The 19,147-nt window shown below is 47.1% G+C and overlaps 2 protein-coding genes across 2 annotated transcripts in view; one reads left to right on the top strand and one right to left on the bottom strand.

Moving 5' to 3' along the window:
• Nucleotides 1–19,147, top strand: part of LOC118791451 (pyruvate carboxylase, mitochondrial-like) — a 150,666-nt gene that overhangs the window by 83,296 nt on the left and 48,223 nt on the right. The window lies entirely within an intron of this gene.
• On the bottom strand, nucleotides 1,487–18,316 carry LOC118791452 (leucine-rich repeat and fibronectin type-III domain-containing protein 4-like). Its single transcript, XM_036548814.1, has 4 exons — nucleotides 17,859–18,316; nucleotides 16,261–17,127; nucleotides 8,065–9,857; nucleotides 1,487–4,572 (listed from the first exon to the last, which is right to left on the bottom strand). The coding sequence occupies exons 3-4, from the start codon at nucleotides 9,831–9,833 to the stop codon at nucleotides 3,417–3,419; spliced, it is 2,925 nt and encodes a 974-aa protein (XP_036404707.1). The 5' UTR covers nucleotides 9,834–9,857; nucleotides 16,261–17,127; nucleotides 17,859–18,316; the 3' UTR covers nucleotides 1,487–3,416.

Here is a 19,147-nt window from a genome sequence, read left to right as displayed (position 1 = left end):
GGGCGAGAGTGGGGCAGGGATCCATCTGCTGAGTGTCAAAACTGTACTTGTGGGTCTGTGTGAGCATATTTGTGTGTATGTGTGTGTTTGTGTGCATAACTGTGTGTGTGTGTGTGTATGTGTGTAAGTGTATATGTAAAGGTGTGTGTGTGTGTATGTGTGTGCGTCTGTGTGTGTGTATGCACGTGTGTGAGTTTTGAGAGAGATAGAGTGCACAGATGAGGGAAGGCTGGGGTGTATTGTGATGAGCTGAGCAGAGATTGTGCTCTCCTGGAGCTACTGCCTTTGTACTGCATTGCACATGCTCATGGCCACAGGGAGACGCAGGCCTTTTGCTCCCTCTCCTGCATGCTTTTATCTGTTCATGTGTTTGAAATGAATGTGATATAAATAAAGGGGTCCTTGCATTGCTCACTAGCCTTTATAACAGTCCATAATACAGCAGGCCCTGATGCATTCGTTGTCATGGCCATGAATCCCTTTTGTTTTGGCCTGATTAACAGAGTGAGAGTATTCGTATATGTAGAGCATGTGGAGAGAGGGAGAGAGTGTGCTTATACACACGGCTCTTATTCTCCAGCTCATTTTGCATCAGTCAAGCTCAAGCACGTGTTATTGGCAGTGCCATAAATTGTGGCCAAGCACTTACATGACGTATGCTCATGCATACAAAATTACCACCACGTCCACGTCTGACTCAGCCTTGCCCTCCATCTCGTCTGTCCTTCCCTCTCTTTCTCTCTCTTTCTCCTGTTTCTGTATCAGCACTCTGTCAAACTCAGCTGTCATCTCTGTCACAACCTCTGTGGCTGTCAGAAAATACAGATGTCACACATGAGTTTCTGCTCAGAAAATGATTAACACAGAAATGTCAATGTCCATGAGAGTCTGCATACTTCCATGACACTTTGGCAGAACCACTGGCAGGCCTGTAACTTTGTGTCTGACTGCTGTTAAACTGCTGTTGACTGTGCAGTCCCAACAGAGCCACTGAAGCTTTGTCATTTCTCATTGGTTAAGGTCACTTATGACAGGGATGATAGCAAACAATTCACAGGCATATACACACATAATCATTTAATGCTTGAACACTGACTGCACCTCAGTCACCTCAATCTGTTTTATTTTCTCATGTTAATTAGAATATCATGTCAAGGTAACAGTATTTACTTTGGCAAAGTCAGATCAAACAAAATATGGTTATTAGGATGATTATTAATATTATTGGCCTTCCTTTGTCTGGCTGTGCATAGACCACACTGTATGTGTAATCTCTCCTTCAACAATAGTAATAATCATGATAACTGCTATATTGAATATTACTTCAACAAATCGCACTTCATCCTCTATTCAATTCCAAAAAAGAGAGAACATCATAATAAAAGGAAATTTGTGGCAACAACATATTACAATTTCATTTTTTAGTTCATCCATCACAAGTCCGTCCGTAGCACGTATCGATCTTCAGCATCTATTTCTGTTTCTCTTTTTTTTCCTTTTTTTTTTGTTTTTTTTTTTTTTTGGTGGTTAAAGAAAAATCTTTAACACTTTACTTCGAGTGTCTCCTGTAGTACAGTTAACCTCAGCAGGGTTCGATTCACCTTGGTAAACGTCGGCAAACGTTTTCACAGAACTCGGGCTGCGGCAGAGTAAGTCATTGAAAAACAGAGAAATTCAAAGGCCAGACACGCATCGTTCTGTTGTGCTGTAACGATCGGCAAAGACCTCACCACCACAAATATTTCCCGACCTCGGTCGGATGATTTGTTGAATTCTCGTGGTGCTAACAAATTCACAACATCGTGCTGAAGAATTATCTGGTCTTCCTTCGGTTTAACCCTTTCTGTCGGTGCAGGATGGTTGCATTGGTGTCAAATGGTGACGAAATAATGTGTGAGGAGGGAGATGAGGAACGTATTTTTTAAAGTCTCAATCCGAAGATTTCCATTCGTTTTTCTCCCTTGCAGCGTTACATAAGCTTCCATGCACGCAGCTGACAAATATTGCAAGCATCGGTAGAACTGTTCTTTTATTAATGTACATTCTAAAAATAGAAGTGATATTGCTATGTATGGGGGCTCTGTTTGGTTGAAGAGTAATGTTCTAAAATGTGAATTATCTTGCTGGACTTGCTGGAAACGTGTTCATATGAATTCAGCATTTTGTATTTTGACATTTCAGTTCTTCTGTGAGCAATGGTAATTTACACTTTTAGAAGAATGAATTCATGGACATCCTGCTGTTTTTAATTAAGCCCCCTTTCTTTTCTAGTTTAAACACTGGAGTTCACAGCTTGGCTCTGTGGACTCTTTTTCACATTATTATCATTTAAAGGCACCTGGTTGTGTTATACCATGTTAACTCAAGGACAATCAGGGTTGCAATGTGAAAATTCAATGCAAATATTACTTCCAAAATCCAATCTTGCCAAGCTTAATTATAATTGATGCTTTCATAAGCAGTACATTAAAACTGCACAACTGCGTTCACTCCCATTCATTAACATTCACAGTTGCTTATTACAATTTCCACAGAAGGAATTTAGCTTTTTGCTTGTTTATGTGAGTTGTAATAAGCATCTGTGAATTGAATGACTGTGGATGGGTTGCAGTCTTATGTGGCACTTATACAGGCATCACATACACTACACTGGACAGATGAAGTGAAGCCTTTCCCAGTGCTGTGAGTTTTCAGTCTTGTTCTCTCTTTCTCCCCTGCTGCAGCTGTCCTACTCCTACTCCTCATACTGTACCTCTCTCAGTCCCCCACTGTAGCTCTCACTCACAGTCTCACTCCAGCCTACTATAGCTTTCTCACCCTCACTCCCCCCACTGTACCTCTCCTATCTTTTTAAATGTTTGGCCTCATGTTTTGTTTCACTGCCTACTTTTCAATAGCAAGCACTGCACATGGTTGTATGGTACTATAGCCAGCTGACTGAGGCTCACCTGATAAACATTTAACTGATGCAGGATGACTCAGCAGGTCCAGTAACTCCACACACTTATCCTACAAATGCTGCCTCTTCTGTGTCCTGTTTGCCAAAGTTCATTTGTTTTCCCTTAATTGGTGCTATTCCCCGTGAATCTCCCATTTCTCTGTGCAGGTCTCCTGAATGATAGTACACTTGTCATCTCTCATCCCTTTCCCTTTCTCTCTCCTTGGGTCGGGTCATTCCCTTCCTCTCCTCCTCTTTCTCATCTTACACACTCAGTCTGTGTGGACACTATGCACTGGTGTTACTGGTCTCTGGCCCGCACCAGTGATCATCTTATTTTTACTCCGTTTTTACCCCTTTAGCAACTGCTGGGTAAATCAGCGAAGGAGCCCGTACAAGCCTTGTCCAGAGCTCATCCCCCGCTCTATCCATATCTCCCCACTTTCTCCCCCCCCTCGTCCTGCAGTGTGGTGTTCCCCTACACCACACTCTCCTCCAGCTGGTCTGGGTTGGTGGGTGGGGCAGGGTGGCAGCCAGCGTATCCGCGGGCAGAGCGCGGGTGGCAGTCCTCGCTGCTGGCAGTGGAGGCGCTGGTGGCCGAGGCACAGTGGACCAGCATGCCGTGCAGCGACTGGCTCCGTCTCGTCCAGATCACACTTAGCCGCTTGGCATAGCTATAGCAGGTTGTCGTGGCGATCTCACCCATGTCAAAGGAGGAGCTGCGCTTGGTGCGAAGGGGGGCAGGGCTGTGGGCGTGGCAATGGGGGGGTGGGCTCTGATAGGCATGGGAGGAGTTCCAGCGGTCCAGGCCTGCCCTCTTGACCACCACACCCTCACCCACACTGGACCGCCACTCTGTGACCTCCTCCTCATACCCGCGTGATGGGGCAAGGGAGGACCCTGCCCTTGGGTCCGCATCTCTGTCCCGGAGGGGGCGGAGTTTGACCTGCCCTATTATGCGTGCTGGGCGGGGCATTGTGGAGGGCGTGGCTGCTGGGGGATAGTACAGTGCCACTCTCTCAGTCTGGGGGGTGAAAGGGGGGAGCTGTTTCTCTGAAACTACTAGCCCAGTGCCGGTCCCCCCCATGGATCTATATAGTTCCAGGTTCACTTTGGGCTTGGGGAGGGTTTTGGGCTTGGGCTGGAGCTGCCCCCCTGTGCCCCCACCCCCTCTCCCGGCCCCTCCCCCTCCTCTCTGCTGAGGCAGAATCCCATTGGGCAGAACCACCATCATCATGCCCCCACTCCCATTGGTCTGGGAGTACACATTGGTCCCTTTCGCTGGGAGCGGCAAGGAGGAGGAGCAAGGGAGCCCCTCCTCATCGCTGTCATTGAGGTCATCACCAGTGCTGCTGCAGACTCGGTGTCGCACCATCATTGTCACGGTGAACACCAGCAGTGTCACCACCACCACTCCACCAACCATAACGGTCAGGGTGCCGCCCAGGAAATGCGCCTGCAGCGAGCGGCATTCTGGGTAGTCGTCCTTTGTGCTGAACTGGGCACAGCCCAGCAACTTGGTGGCGGCCAGCGAGGTGACGGTGTCATCAAAGATGGCCAGGACGCACAGGTTGTAGTCTGCCCCTGAGACCAGATTCTTCAGCAGGAAGCTATCACTCGTGGATGGCAGGATTCTGGGCCAGAGAGGAAAACAGAAGCAGAGAGAATAAGAACATGTGTGGTGTGTCAAGAGAGAGAGGCAGGAGGGAGGGGGAGGAAGGAGGAGGGGAGCACAGAGGGAAAGGAAAACAATCTTTCAAGAACCAAAAGCGTGAAATGGAATTCAGGGGAAGGATGCGGCTTCTAATAACTAATGATTAAGAATTAATTGCTCACATGAGAAGGGGGAACAGAGCTACTTTTTGAAGGAACCGCATTAGGAGGATAAACATGGATGAAGGAGAGAACGATTAAAGACACAACCCGCAACATAGAGAGAGCAAGAAACAAAGAGAGAGAGTAGAGGGAACGTGGGAGGAAGGTGTGAACGAGAGGAGCTGAAGACATTCAAACACAGTCTCAAGCCCACAAACAGACTCTTACTCATGTGCACGCGGCAAGTTAGCCCAGCTTCATTGCATTATAGTTCTACAGCTTCCAAACGCCTGAACCAGCCTGGGAAGTGATCCCTGCTAAAACCCTCTTAGCACTCTTAAAGCGCCATACTTACCCCAGTGCAGTGAGCAGATTCCCCAGTGCTATATAAATATATAAAGCATAATGAAAACATATTGCCGGGCTCGGTGTGATCCATGGCTCACGGTGCAATTGGCATTGAGGCGTAATTGCCGGTTCTCTCTGCAACCTTGAGTCATTTTGGTCTTGGCACTATCCCCAGCACTCACCTGGCGCAGCATGCCTGCCCTCCTCTCTCCCCCATCTCCCCTCCCTCTTCTTCTCCCCCACATGTTCGCCCTTTTCTCTCACTCAGCCTCTTCCCTTTCCTTTTTTGGACCATGATGGGGAAAGCAAGAAAGCAGCTTTTTTTTTTCTACTGTGGATTTCTGTCAGCGTAGTGAAAAAAGCTAAAGTCATGTGACCTGACTGTGAATCTGAATTTTAGGAGTATAATGGGGGACAATGGGTGGGGCATCAGTGCAGCATAGTGTGAAGGAGCAGGGCTAGTAACTAAAAGGTTAATGGTTCCATTCCCCACCAGGGCACTGCTACTGTATCCTTGGGAAAGGTACCTAACCCACAATTGCCTCAGAAAATTACCCCACCTGTAACCCATGTAAATCACTCTGGATAAGAGCATTTGCTAAATGACAATAATGTTATATTAATAATTAATATTAAAACTAAAATATTAAAACAGTCGCTCTGAAAGCACAACAGAGCACCAAGCCTCTCTAATTCACATTCACCCGTCTGGTTCTCAAAGTTCAGTGGTTTATTGCTAACAGTGTTGTCACACATTAAGTAAACGCCTTTTTCCAGACAACGTGCGTTGTTTATAAGGCAAAAGAATGATGTGTACCAAATGCATTGCTCTGGCAAATCAGTTACACACAAAGGTGCATATTGAAAAGTGTACTACAGAAAAAAGGCAATACACGTCAGCAATTTTAGCTGTAGCCACACAGTCACTTTGTAGATATGAACTGTAGGCTAATACATAGATTTAATCTGGAAAAGTAAATTCAGCAGCAAGTGAATTCAGCAACTTAAAGATTCAGCTGATTTAATTGATGTAATGTTCTGGGTTAAATGACAACATATTTTGACTCTAGACTGTAAAATGCTACTGTTTGCAACATATGTCTGTCAGACCTTTTGGGTATAAATGCTGCAAAGTTCTAATGTTCTTAAAGCTGTTATAACCGGCTAAACTGTGGCTTCCAGTGTACATTCAATAGGATGCCTGCCCTTTTAAACTGAGCTGTAGTCTGCTTTTGTATTACTGATTTTCCGATTTCTAATGGTAGGTTGACAAAATCAGTATAAAAATAGTATAATGTCTCTATTTACTTTTGTTAAGAGATGTTTGAAAACTGAAATATAAAATATTTGATTGAAATCCAAAATATAAAAAGAGGACATTTGCTCCTTTTCCTGTTTGCATTTGAGGGAAGAAAATGGATGGATGGAGAGGGCTCTGTCTCTCTGTGACTCTTTCACCATATTCGTTCTCTTCCTCTTATGTACTTGATGTCTCTCCATCCTTTCTCTTCTCCTCACTCTTCTTTTTGCCTGTTTTACTTCTCCCTTCTTTTCTCCCCCATTCTCTTTCCTTCTCCCTCCATCTCTCTGTCCTTTCTCTCCCTCTCCCTCTCTCCTTCTCCTTCTCTCTCTCTTTCTCTGCCTGAGTAGTCCTACTGTTGTAGTTGGATCCATTAAGTGTGACTGGCTGTAAATTATGACTTTGTGGCCAAGGTCACCCAGTGTGTTGTTATTTTTTATATATTTATGTATTCATTTTGAATCAATCTATTCTGTTTTGTTGCTTCAGCAAAAAGCTCTTTAAAAGAAACAGAAATCTATAAAATATGTATGGTCAGATATATATTTATATATAATTCTTTTGCATTTCACCTCTGCACCTCTTTATATCCTGAAAAGGACATTCAATTAGAAGCTCAGCATCTCCTTCCTTTGTGTGCTCTTGTAAAGATCCTTCACCTTCACTGTCACCTTTCAGAGAGTGTGTGTGTGTCTGTACGTGTGTGTGTATGTGTATGTGTATGTGTATGTGTGTGTGTGTGTGTGTGTGTGTGTGTGTGTGTGTGTGTGTGTGTGTGTGTGTGCGCACGTGTGTGCGCAGCTGGACTTATTGCAAGATGACAGTGTTTTGTGACACAGAGATGGTAATTATTGGAGCCCCAGAGAGCAGCATGGGGATGCAGCAGGAGGAAGGGGAGACTCCCTTCCTCTTTCTTGCCCTCTTTCTCCATTTCTCCCTCTCCCTCCTCTCCCTCTTTCCTCTGTTTCCCTCCTTCTCCCCCCCTCCCTCTCTCTTCCTCTGTCTCACTCCCTCTGTCTCCCTTTGTCTCACTCCCTCCTCCTCTCCCTGTTGTCTCCGGTTCTGTCAGTAGGATAGGTTGTGACACACTTATCGGATCTGCAGTTTAAGCTCTTTTAAGGACTTCATTATTCACCCCCCAGAGTCCCCTGTCAGATTCCCCCTGTCTCCTCCCCCTCCCACTTCCAGATCTCTCTCAGTTTGTCTGCCTCCTCTAAATCCCCTCACCACATGGACCTCTGCCTCTGCCTATGGCCTCATCCATCTGCCTTTCCCATCCTGCCCACAAAGCAGCCACAGTCATTTAGGAGTGGCACACTAACTCTGCAGTAATGCAGGCGTACAGAGGTTAGATGTATCTCCTTTGGTTCAGTGGTTCAGAAGCTGCATTTGATGGCTCCATTACATGCATCTGGCTGGTCTAGAGGAGCCATCCAACCACACACAGCTCAGATTCAGCTGCTGCTCCATGTTTGGTACAGGCCCTATCCAGTTTTCTGACTGCATGTTTTGTCTGTGTTGATGTAGTCACTATATCATGTCCTCTGTAAGTCTGTACAAAGCGTAAGTTCCCCTGGAAGACAACTAGAGGCGAAGCCATTTTCAGTGTGTTGGTGTGTACAGGGTGTGTAGTGTGCTGTGGTGCCCACTAGGGGGTGCTCACCTGTAGACTAGCGTCTCATCAGCAGTACAGTTGTACTGAATCTGGTACATCCACACCAGGTACGGCCCCGAGGTGCGGCCCAGGTCCCAGCGCACCTGCGCTGATGTGGAAGTCACACCCTGGACCCCTACCCTCTGCTCGCTGCCATCCCGCCCATCCTCCCCAGTGTCTTCCTCCTCTGCAGGGGGGTTCCCGTCAGCCTGAGCCGGGGCCCTGCCTGTTCCCCCGCTGTCCCCGCCCCCTCCACCTCCACCTCCACCTGGCCCGCCCCCGGCTCCACCCGTGTTCCCGCTGCTGCCCCCCGTCTTCCCTGTGGTGATGTCGGAGGAGCCTGGGTCCCGACCATGGACAAGGGGCACGGTCCCATTCCCGCGGTGTGGCAGTGGGATGACCTTGAGGTCCACCAGGGCAGTGGACTCACCGGCGGCATTGATTGCAATGCAGGTGTAGGCGCCATCATCACGGGCACGTGTCACCAGCAGGTCCAGTGTCCCGTTGCGGTATGAGGCCGCGCGGCTGGAGTTGGCCACGATGCGGTCATCCGGGGACACCCAGTGGATAACGGGCTCGGGGTCACCGATGGCCCGGCACTTGAGGGTGGCCCGCTGGCCCTCCAGCACCCATAGCTTCTGGGTGTGGCGGGTGATGAGTGGTGGCTCACAAGTGAACTCCTCCTCGGGGATGGACCAGAAGTAGCGGCCGGCCAGGTGTGCAGGCGTGGCGCAGGTCTCCATGTCGTCGCTGCGGACCAGCCGCCGGAGCCACAGCAGCTCGCAGTTGCAGTGTAGCGGGTTCCCACCGAAGTTGAGGCTGACCACGGCGTTATAAGGTGTGGGGCTGACCATACCTGTCTGTGAGCGTGCGAACAGGGGGTCGGGTGGCAGTGTTTGCAGCCGGTTGGAAGTCATGTCCAGGCGGGCCAGCTTGTAGAGCTCGCCGAAGGTGCCCTCCATGATGTGGTCGATGAGGTTGTGGTCCAGGTTGAGCGTGTGCAGGCTGGCCATGCTCTGGATGGATTCCCATGGCACGCGCCTCAGGTTATTGTAGGAGAGGTCCAGGTCCTCCAGGGTGAGCAGGAAGTCGTCAAAGGCCTCGGCCGACACGTGGGTCAGTTGGTTGTTGTTGAGGATGAGGTGCTGCAGGTTGAGTAGGCCAGCCAGGTCATGCTGCCCCACCGTTGTGAGCCGGTTGGAGTCCAAGTGGAGTGAGCGGAGGCTCTCCAGATCAGAGAAGGCCAGCGGCCGGATGGCATGGATAGTGTTGCGGGAGAGCGTCAGGTCCACCAAGCCCGTCATGTTGGCAAAGTCGTCACCACCCACCTCACGGATGAAATTGTCAGCGAGCCGCAGCTCCACGGTGCGGCGGTCGATGTTGGGCGGCACGAAGAGGAGCCCCTTGTCGGCACAGAGGGTGCTGAGGGACTCAGACAGGTTGCGGCAAACACAGTGGAAGGGGCAGGATGACACCACACCCCATGTCTCACCCGCATACGCACTGGGGACACCGGGCAGGAGGGCAGGCAACAGGCAAGCACAAGTCACCAGGGTCAGCCAGGGAATGGAGGCTGAGGGCCTAACGGGGATTGGACAGACACAGCAGTGGAGTCGGGGATTAGAGGAAACTTGCAGAAGAGACGTGGCTGGGCTGGAACATTCTGGAACAGGCTCCTGAGGCAGGGAGGAGTTCTGTGTTTTTCTGGAAGGGGGCTGCAGTTGTCTTAGGAATGGATACAAATTTTGGGAAGGGTGTTGGAATGAGGCGTGTGGCATGGTAGAACGGGGTTACCCACAGACCTAGAGAGACACAGAGACAAAAAGGAGCATTACCTTATTACCTAGAGTGACATTCATTAAATGTGATTTGATGTATAAAAGCCAGTTACATACATTTTATGTGGCTTTACACTGATTTGTTCTCTACACTGCATACATAACATAACTCTACACTGCATAAGTGGTCCCAATTAATTCCTTGCAGGAAAAGTAAATGTTATATAAAGAAACACTCAGATTTTTATGTTACAAGGGGAAAATATAATGATTTTTTTCCAAAACGAAGGTGTGCACAATTATTATGCAATTGGGAAATACATTATGTTTTTTCTGTTTATTTCATAAACAAACCACAAAAAAGTCTTTTTACATGATTATAAATAATTATTATGAAATAAAGCAACAAATTCAGTAGTTTAACACCTAACAAAAACATTTTTACTCTTGAAAATACATTTATTTGCCAATATAGCCACCTTTCTTTTCTAACACTTGAATTAGTCTCATATCCACAGATTCTGTCAGTTTTTTAAAGTGATTGCAGCCAATTTTAGCTGAAGCAACCAAGAGAGATGCCCACAGCCTGTTCAGAGATGTGTACTGCTTTCCTTGGCTGTAAATCTCCCTCTTTAGGAGGGCCCACAGGTTTTCAGTTGGGTTCAAATCAGGTGAGCAAGGGAGACAAGTCATTATTTTACCATCTTTGAACCCTTTGCTGGCTAGCCAATCTCTGATATACTTGGATGCATGGGATGGAGCATTGCCTTGCATCAGTATCATGGACCTTTTGAATGATGCTGGCTTCTTCTGGTACCACTGCTTGAGGAAGGTGGCCTCCAGAAACTGGCAGTAGTTTTTGAAGTTCATTCATTTTCAATCCATCATCCCTCCCCCATCTTGTTGGCACTTCAGTCGAACTGGTGTGCAATGTTGATCAGCATCTGTTGATCTTGCCACGGGCCCACCCATCAGGTCCATCCAGTGTCACTCTCATCTCATCCGTCCACAAAACCTTTGAAAAATCTGTATTCATGTATTGTTTTGCTCATTCTTGTCGCTTTGCTTGTGTTTTTTATTTAAGGGAGGCTGGTTTTCTTTGCACTTTGCACCTTGTTCTTCTGCAGAGTCCAGGAAAGTTGCAGTTCTGGAAGATGATGGCACTTGAGGCCAAAGGGTTCCTGGATACTTCCTGTTTAATTCTTCTCAAGTCTCTTGCGGTTAATTTGTATTTTCTTCTCAACGCATTTTTTGCATCCCTGTGGACTCACACTCACAAATCTCTTGATTGTGCGGTGATCACGACTCAACGTCTTTGCAGTTTCAATTGTTTTGTATCCATCTGAAAGCCAGTTAACTATTTTTGCCTTTTCATCCTCTGTTAGGTCTCTTTTCCACCCCATTTTCTCAGCAGCAAAAAGCTGCCCATTAATTATGCACACCTGAATTTAAGGCATTCCTCACTTTAGGCCACACCCTCTTTCAATAAAGCAATTAATTCACCTGAAAATGTTTACACTGAGTGAATAATGAGGTTAATATCATACTTCAGTTGAAAAAAATGCTCTTGGAGATGCTATTAGAATATGGACTTGCATAATAATGTACACAGTGTAGAGTTGGATAATAAGTGATAACTGTCTCTGTCAGTCATTGTATAATATGTTCTCCTTAAATTTGTATATTTATGTATGTGTGTGAAAAAGTGCATGTGTGTGCTTGCACACGCATGCATGTGTGTGTGTGTGTGCTGTAGAAAGTAGCCCATATCACAGATCAGCACAGCACACACACAGTGGCAGCTCTACAGCATTTCTCACTTTGTGCTTTATAGTGCGTAAAATCTGTGCATACGACCGCAGCGTGTGAATAACAGCACACCTCGCCACACACTGGGGCTCTGTAGCCCGCTGCACACAGCCCAGCTGGGCACGTACAGATGGGGGAGGGATTGGGGGCAAGCAAACTCTCTGAAAGAAAGGAAAGGTCTTTGCTGTTACAGAGAGATAGACAGATAGAGGGTGTTGGCTGTTACAGAGACAGATGGATGGTTAGCTGCTACAGAGAGACAGATGGTTAACTGTTATAGACAGAAAAACAGACAGATGGTTAGCTGTTACAAAGAGACAAACAGATGGCTCACTGTTACAGATGTGGAGACAGACAGATGGTTAGCTGTTACAGATGGAGAAACTGATGGTTAGCTGGGACAAACAGACAGATGGTTAGCCATTACAGAGAGACAGACAGATGGACAGATGGCTAGCTGTTAGAGACAGAATAATGGAGATGTGTGAGGAGAGGAGGAGAGAGCGAGCTAATGAAAGCAGTGTGGTACAGCCTGCTGCAGCAGAGCAGAGATGGTCTAGCACTGACATTGTGCAGAATGAGAGCTCAGGGCTGTGGGATGGACCAGTCCCAATCAGAGTCCTGTTCTCTCTCTGGGTTTGGCTCTCCATCTCTCTGAATCTATCCATGTATCTGCTTTCCCTCCATCTCTTTCCCTTTATTTAACCCTCTTCTCAGTTCCCTTTAAATTCCATTTCCATGCTCATTCATTTGCCTGCCCTTCAACCAACACAAGGGTGGTGGTGTGTTAATCACTGAGGAATACCTCCACCCCCAGTCTCAGCCCCAGCCCCCTCTTGGTTTCTTCCTGAAACCTGACACCACCCGAGAGTATGGTTCATATCCCTTTCTCATTGATCGGAGCGATTGAGAGCATGCCTTTTAGTGCCTGTACATTTCCTCCCTCTTCCTATGATCTCTTGCTTATCCACCTTGTCCCACTCCACTTCACTACCGTGCCCTCATCTCTTCAGCCTCACCCAAATGGAGCGATTGAGTCTGAGTATGCAAATCACAGCCGTGTATACAGAAACTCTGTGCATCTCCACCACTGCTCCTGCTGGTGTCTGCACTCCAAGCATTTCCACCACTGCCCCTGCTGGTGTAGTCTTCTCTGTGGAGTTTTAATTTGTGATGGATGCTCTAAGGTGTTCGTGCGTGGCTGGGTGTATGTGTGTGTGTGTGTGTGAGACATTTAAAAACACGTCCCAGTCCCACTCTGACTCACCTAGTGTGTTAATTGTTTACTGCATTTCTTTAGTTGTCAGTCCACTCATACACCAACATATTTCCGCACTTTGCAGATTCTGGAGGCCACTTGTCAAAAGCCTAGGACTGCTGGCTTCTGCCTGCTCATGTACTTCACAGATGACTAACAAAATGTTCACATTAAGAGAGCACCAAAACCAAGAAAGAAAGCCAAATTCTCCTAAAGTGGACAGTTTTACATCATTATAATTGTCACACAGGCACACAAGGGCACACACGGATGCACACATACACACACACACACACACAGGGTTGCATAGCATATAAGGCAGTGGGCTTGCTTTGCATCCAAAGGGTTGGACTGTAGTTGCTTGGACAGCTCACAGCTGTCTTGTAGGCACTCTTAATACTCTGGGGTTACACATTGAGGCAAGGCTGGTATTGGATCTGGTGCCAAGGATTGTGCTGAGACATACAGTAGCAAGGGGTTAAGGTTCAAACCCAGGAGAACTTGAACATGTCATATGTGTCATACTCTTACATGTGCTGTGAAGCAGAAACGAATGTGACATTTTACAGCATTCATTTTTCTAAAGCACTTTGGTGCCTGTGAGGTGAAATGTTCTCACTTTGAATAATGCAATTGGTAACTAATGACAGTGTATGTAACTCTCCCCATTAATGCTGTGTGTTTTTATTATCATTAATTGCCTATGAACATTTTGTCTTTTAAAGTACTTGCTGTAGAAGCATGTTCACACACTCAGAAGTGCACGTATACATGTACACATGCTCAAACAGTTACATGCGCAAACACACACACAGCTACACACACATACATAGTCACACAGTCACATACAGACATAGACATTTGTCATTCTATCTATTTATCTATTTATCGCTATATTTCTGTATCTACCCTGCCTGTCAGTCAGCTGTTTCTCCTGAGATGAGAAAGCCCTGCTGGTATCTCAGGCAGCTAGCGACAGCAGCAGGGATTCCCGGCAGTTAACGAGATGGAGATGTAAATACACCTTTATTGATATTCCCATCTGGAAAGGCATGGGTGCATAAAACGTGGAGATATGAATGTGACGGCTATTGCCTTCCCCACCTCCCCACCCCACTCTCTGAGGGAGGGGGCGTTCTGTCTGCGATTAAATGGAGAGGAAGAGGGAGAGAGAGAAGGATAGTGTGAGAAAATGCTGCAAAGAGCTGACAGATCTGAGGAAATGGATGAGCAGAATTAGGCAGGGAGAAGAGGAGGGTGCGCTGAGTAATGGAGAGTGTTTGTGCAGCAGGAGTTGGGGAGGGGGGCTCGGGGCTGTGAGATGATTTTATTCAGTTTTCCCCCAGGTGCCTGACCAGTTTTCAACTAAAACCCACCACTATTAATACACACTAACCTAGCCTTGACCCTGATCCTGAACCAGCAGAACTTCCTCTCTCCTCTCCCCTATTTTCCCTTCTCTCCCTTTCCCTCTCTCCTCTCCCCCTCTCTCTCTCTCCTCCTCTGCTCTCTTTTCTTGAGCACATACAGACACCTGAAACAGTGGGGGAAGGCTCTACAGTGGCTTATGTATTCCAGTCCTGTAATAACAGTCTGCCTCCATGCTCCTTGTAAGCCAATGGTTCCACGAAATGCTTTTTGCACTCACAGAACAAGAAATGAGGAGAGGAAATCATAGTTTAGTTTTGTGTAAAGAGAGGAGGAAGGGGCTGAATCATGGCCAATGGGCTGCAAGAAACTGCTGGAGTGGCAGCTACCAGGGCACAACCAGATTTTTCAGATGCAAAATGTTACAGGTATGCAGTATGTAAGGACATTTTTCAGGTTTGTAATAATGTGGGAACATTTTACAGGTTTGTGATAATATGGGGACATTTTACAGGTTTGTAATAATGTGAGAACATTTTACAGGTGCAATGTGCATCTCCCTCAGAAAAGGCATTGCACCTTGGTGGGTGGTGCTTGATTAATGAGCCTGCTTAAATGTACATTCATCACCCTCATCCTTTTAAGAGTTTGTGGAGTCTAACGCTTAATCTTGGCTGGGTGATCAATGCAGTGACACAGCCGATTGAGTTGCCTACGTGTGGGGGCGGGCATTGTGGCGTGTTGACTGATGCATGCATCCGTCAATCATTTGACCAGTAAATCAGGCAATCCTTCATTTGGCCTGTGCATTTTACTGCACTACATAAATCACTAATCGCAATGTGGTCTGATTTAATCTGGCACACACAAACACTTTCACACACATCCATGTACGTGATCACTCATCCACACATGGATGTGTTTACACATGCAAGCACACATGCACACAAGTACACATGAATCCTGCATTCCTGGTCACTTGTACATAACCACATACACATACACAAGTATACATACATACACTGAAAGATGTAGCTGTTGAAAACCCCACACAACAAGGGAGTTAACACACAGGTGTAAGGCTAACATGCTAAGTGCTTCCCCTCACTGCTGTGACATTACTGCAATTTGTTGTGATGCACCATATCCCACTGTTCCTGCGCAGAGCTCTGATATGGTGCCTCGGCGTGCAATACCTGCCATACAGACAGCCAGCAGATGCCTTGCCCATCAAGGATCTTATTTTCTCAGCTGGTATCTAATGCTGTGCTTTTTGTCAGTCAGTTCTAGAGGTGTCCAGATGTGTGTGTGCATGTCTTTAAGTGTGCGTGCATACGTGTATACATGTGCACGGGTATGTGTGTGTGCATGTTAGTGCAAGCTTGTGCGCTTGTGTGTGAATGTGCATTTCCATTCATGTGTATGTGTGTTTGCAAGTGCAGGTGCATGTGCATCTGCATGTGTATGTGGGTGATTTTTTGTGCGTGCATTTATGTCTACATGTGTGTACATGTATGCGTATTTGTGTGTGTGTGCGCACGTGCACACGCACACGCACACGGCCCTCTCGCCCTCCTTCTGTGCTGAGCTGCTGAGAGGGAAGAATATCAGTGGATGAAGGAAAGCTTGAGCTCCTTCTGATTGCACTGCTCTTGTTCACCTTGTTTCAGTGTCTTATATAAGCTCAGCCCTCACTCAGCAGGCCCAGTTTTAATGGGAGTGAGTGAAAGTGAGAAGGAGAGAGAGGTCAAGAGCTATGCTGGAAATAGCACATGTATAACAAATAAATAACACAGCCATACACAACAGTGTTGCCTGCATGTAAGCAGGTGTGTGTGTACATCTTTGAGGGAGCTTGTGTGAATGTGTGTTTGTGTATGTATACATGCCTCTTTGAGAGAGTTTGTGTGTGTGTGTGTGTGTGTGTGTGTGTGTGTGTGTGTGTGTGTGATGCACAGGCACATACATAGTCATGCAGCTCATACACAATACCTTCAGTGTCTGTGCCAGACAAAGGTTGGAATCCTTTCTACATGTCAGCCAGAGTCCAGGATAGGAAGCACGCTCAGTCCCTGCCCCAGGCCTGGAGAACAGAGCAGAAATCCGTTTGACACCTCCCACCCCTCTCCACAAACATCAAAGGTGTTGGCTTCAGCTGGAGTGACTTGGAGGATTAGACACCTATGTCTGTTCCTCGTCCAGTCCAAGGGAAACTCAGGAGTGACAAAATCTGAAATGCATTTGGTTTCATTTCCATATGAAAGGATGGCGAAGGTGCAGCTGGAATGGAGCTCAGGATAAACACTGAACCCTTGGTAAAGGGTGCTTTCCCATTTTCACAGCATTAAGGAATAGGGCCGCGGCTGTTTCTGGAGGTGTTGGTGAGAATGAAACATGTTCCTTCTAGCAGTCGCCATGCTGTACTGTAGAATCCCAGCGTTCACTGCTCTCCTCTTACGTGCAGTGTCTCCTCCATCCCTCTGCATTCTTCTCTCTACGGAGCTGCTGCATTTGTGTGCCTTCCGATTCCTGCATTGTGTCCTTTATTTCACCTCCATCATTTTGCAGTTCAGTGTCGGCCCCTTGCCCCTGTTCATCCGTCTCAGCCCGCCCCAGTTACGTTCTGGCATCCGAAAGGAACGACCCCATGCCAGATGCCTCTGTCTCCATTGCCCGGACAACCCCCAAACCCTGACTCATTCACTCCACCCTAAGAAGCCAAAGAGGATGGCGGCTCTAAAAAGGTCAGGGGAGGGATGTGAAACCCCCATCAAAAGACCTGACCAGGTGGTGTTTGGGGTGGAGGGTGGAATGGGGGGCAGGTAGATTTGGCAGTGGTGGGTGGGCTGTTGGGCCCTCCTGCAACAGAGAAACAGACAGGTCCTCAGAAATTCTGAAGTGTCACGGCAGAGAAACTCTAGGAACTGGGGTACTCGCAAAGAACCAAAAACATCAGTCATTTTTCCTCCCCATTATCAGCACATCAGTCTTCCCTTAGCTTTGCCCTTCCGAATCATCTCTGCTTTACACATCCATCTGTCTATCTGATTTTAAGCATCTCTATCTCTCCACCTGCCTGTCACTGGAAATAATCTCCTCAGTCGCAAACTTAACACCTTATAGTGCACAGACAATGGCAAAAGTACATTATGTCAATTACAGCAACATTGAGGACGTGCCAGCCGCATTTAACAGCAGTTAGTCACAAGGAGAGACATCTACAGCGCTTGTAGAACTTTGAGCCTGTCAGTCATTGCATTAACTGAATCTTCCCTTAAAGCCCCACCTTAAACCAAACAATCCAATTACATGCGTTTTAAATCTCTTGTGCTCAGTAGGTTTGGATGGGGTTTAAGAGGATGCTAGGTTTGTTGTCTGTGCATCGATGGGCATGCGTGCCTCTATGAAACATCACAATTTATCTTTCCTGTTCCCTGTTGGTCTCCAACCCCCCCTCACTGAAAACAGTATGTTTCATTTTTCCTGTTCTTTCCCCTCCTCGTCCTCCTTCTCTGAATTTATTCCAACCCCCTCCCTACAAATCTCTGTCCTTTACAGAATAAAGAACACAGTGAAAAACAGTCACAAACCTAATTTTCCTGCTGGAGTGAGTTGTGTGCCATCTCGTCCTCTGAGACCAGTGACGATTCCCCCCAAAAAAGATGCGTCTGTCTACCTCTTGAACACTCTCTCTTCGTTTTTCTCTCTCCCTCCAGCTGGATTGCTCTGTATCCCTTTGCAGACAAGAGCCCGGTCTGGTTCTTCGTCCCACCCTCTCTCCAACAGATGAGGCTGTTTTTGGTAGTTTAAATCATTTTAATCCCACAAACAGGTACTAAAAGAGACCGGTGAATATGTCTACTGTCATGTAGATGTTTTAAGGCTAAAAAAGATGCTAGTCAAGAAAAACGCCTCTGTTTTGTAAAATGTTTTTTCCTCAAGTATTCGTATTTTGCTCTCTCTCTCTTGTCCTCTTCTTTGCTGGTCAAAGTGGTTCTATGATTTGTGGCTTTTGGTGCAGAGAATGAGAGAGTGTGACTGTGCAATGCCTGTGCTACACCGACTGAGCCCGAGAGAGAAAGAGAGAGAGAGAGAGAGAGAGAGAGAGAGAGAGAGAGAGAGAGAGAGAGAGAGAGAGATGGGGGGGGGGGGGGGGGGGGGGGGGAGTGAGACCCTCAAGCAGCATCAGCTTGAGAAAAGGGAGAGGATGAGAGCAGAGAGAGAGGAATGGAGAGGGGAGTAAGGAGAAAGATAAGTGAGGCAGAAGAGAGCAAGAGAGGGAGGTTTCATATCATCACGAGATGAAAAGACTAGACGCACTGCGCTGGCGCTGCCCGCGATGACAGTCTAATTGTGTACTTACAGGACTCCGTGTGCAAGCGCGGTTGCGTCGGTGTGCGTGTCTGTCTCCGTTTGTCTAGTCGCCCGTATCTGTTTGTACGACAAATGAAGATGGAGAGATTAATAAAGATGAACTGTCTGAGACACTCAACGCCGCGCTACGACTTCGTGTCTTGACACAGAGCAGAGAGGGCAAGGTTAATACAAGGATAGCCAGCCGTGCCGCGTGCTGCGGGGTGTTCACGCAAGCACTCAAAGACAGGGGTATTCACGTCTCCTCTGTCTCCACCTTTAGCTTCGGCTGTTTTTTTTTTTTCGTTTGTTTTCTGGGTTGGTGTGTTTTTAGGTGAGGATCGTGAGTCAGTGTTTGCCTAGTAGTTACAAGGCCTATATATAGACTGACTGACTCAACCCATGCCTAGTGACACTTGCGCACAGAAAGGCAAAATCCCATATAGCCGACCATGTCAAATCGCAATTTTGCTAATCCGTATTAGCTGGATATTCGAAATGGATATTTCGTAATTGAAACCGTGAG

Source organism: Megalops cyprinoides, chromosome 16 (assembly GCF_013368585.1).
Source record: "Megalops cyprinoides isolate fMegCyp1 chromosome 16, fMegCyp1.pri, whole genome shotgun sequence".
NCBI classification, from domain to species: Eukaryota; Metazoa; Chordata; class Actinopteri; order Elopiformes; family Megalopidae; genus Megalops; species Megalops cyprinoides.
This window is presented reverse-complemented; position numbering and strand designations above follow the sequence as displayed.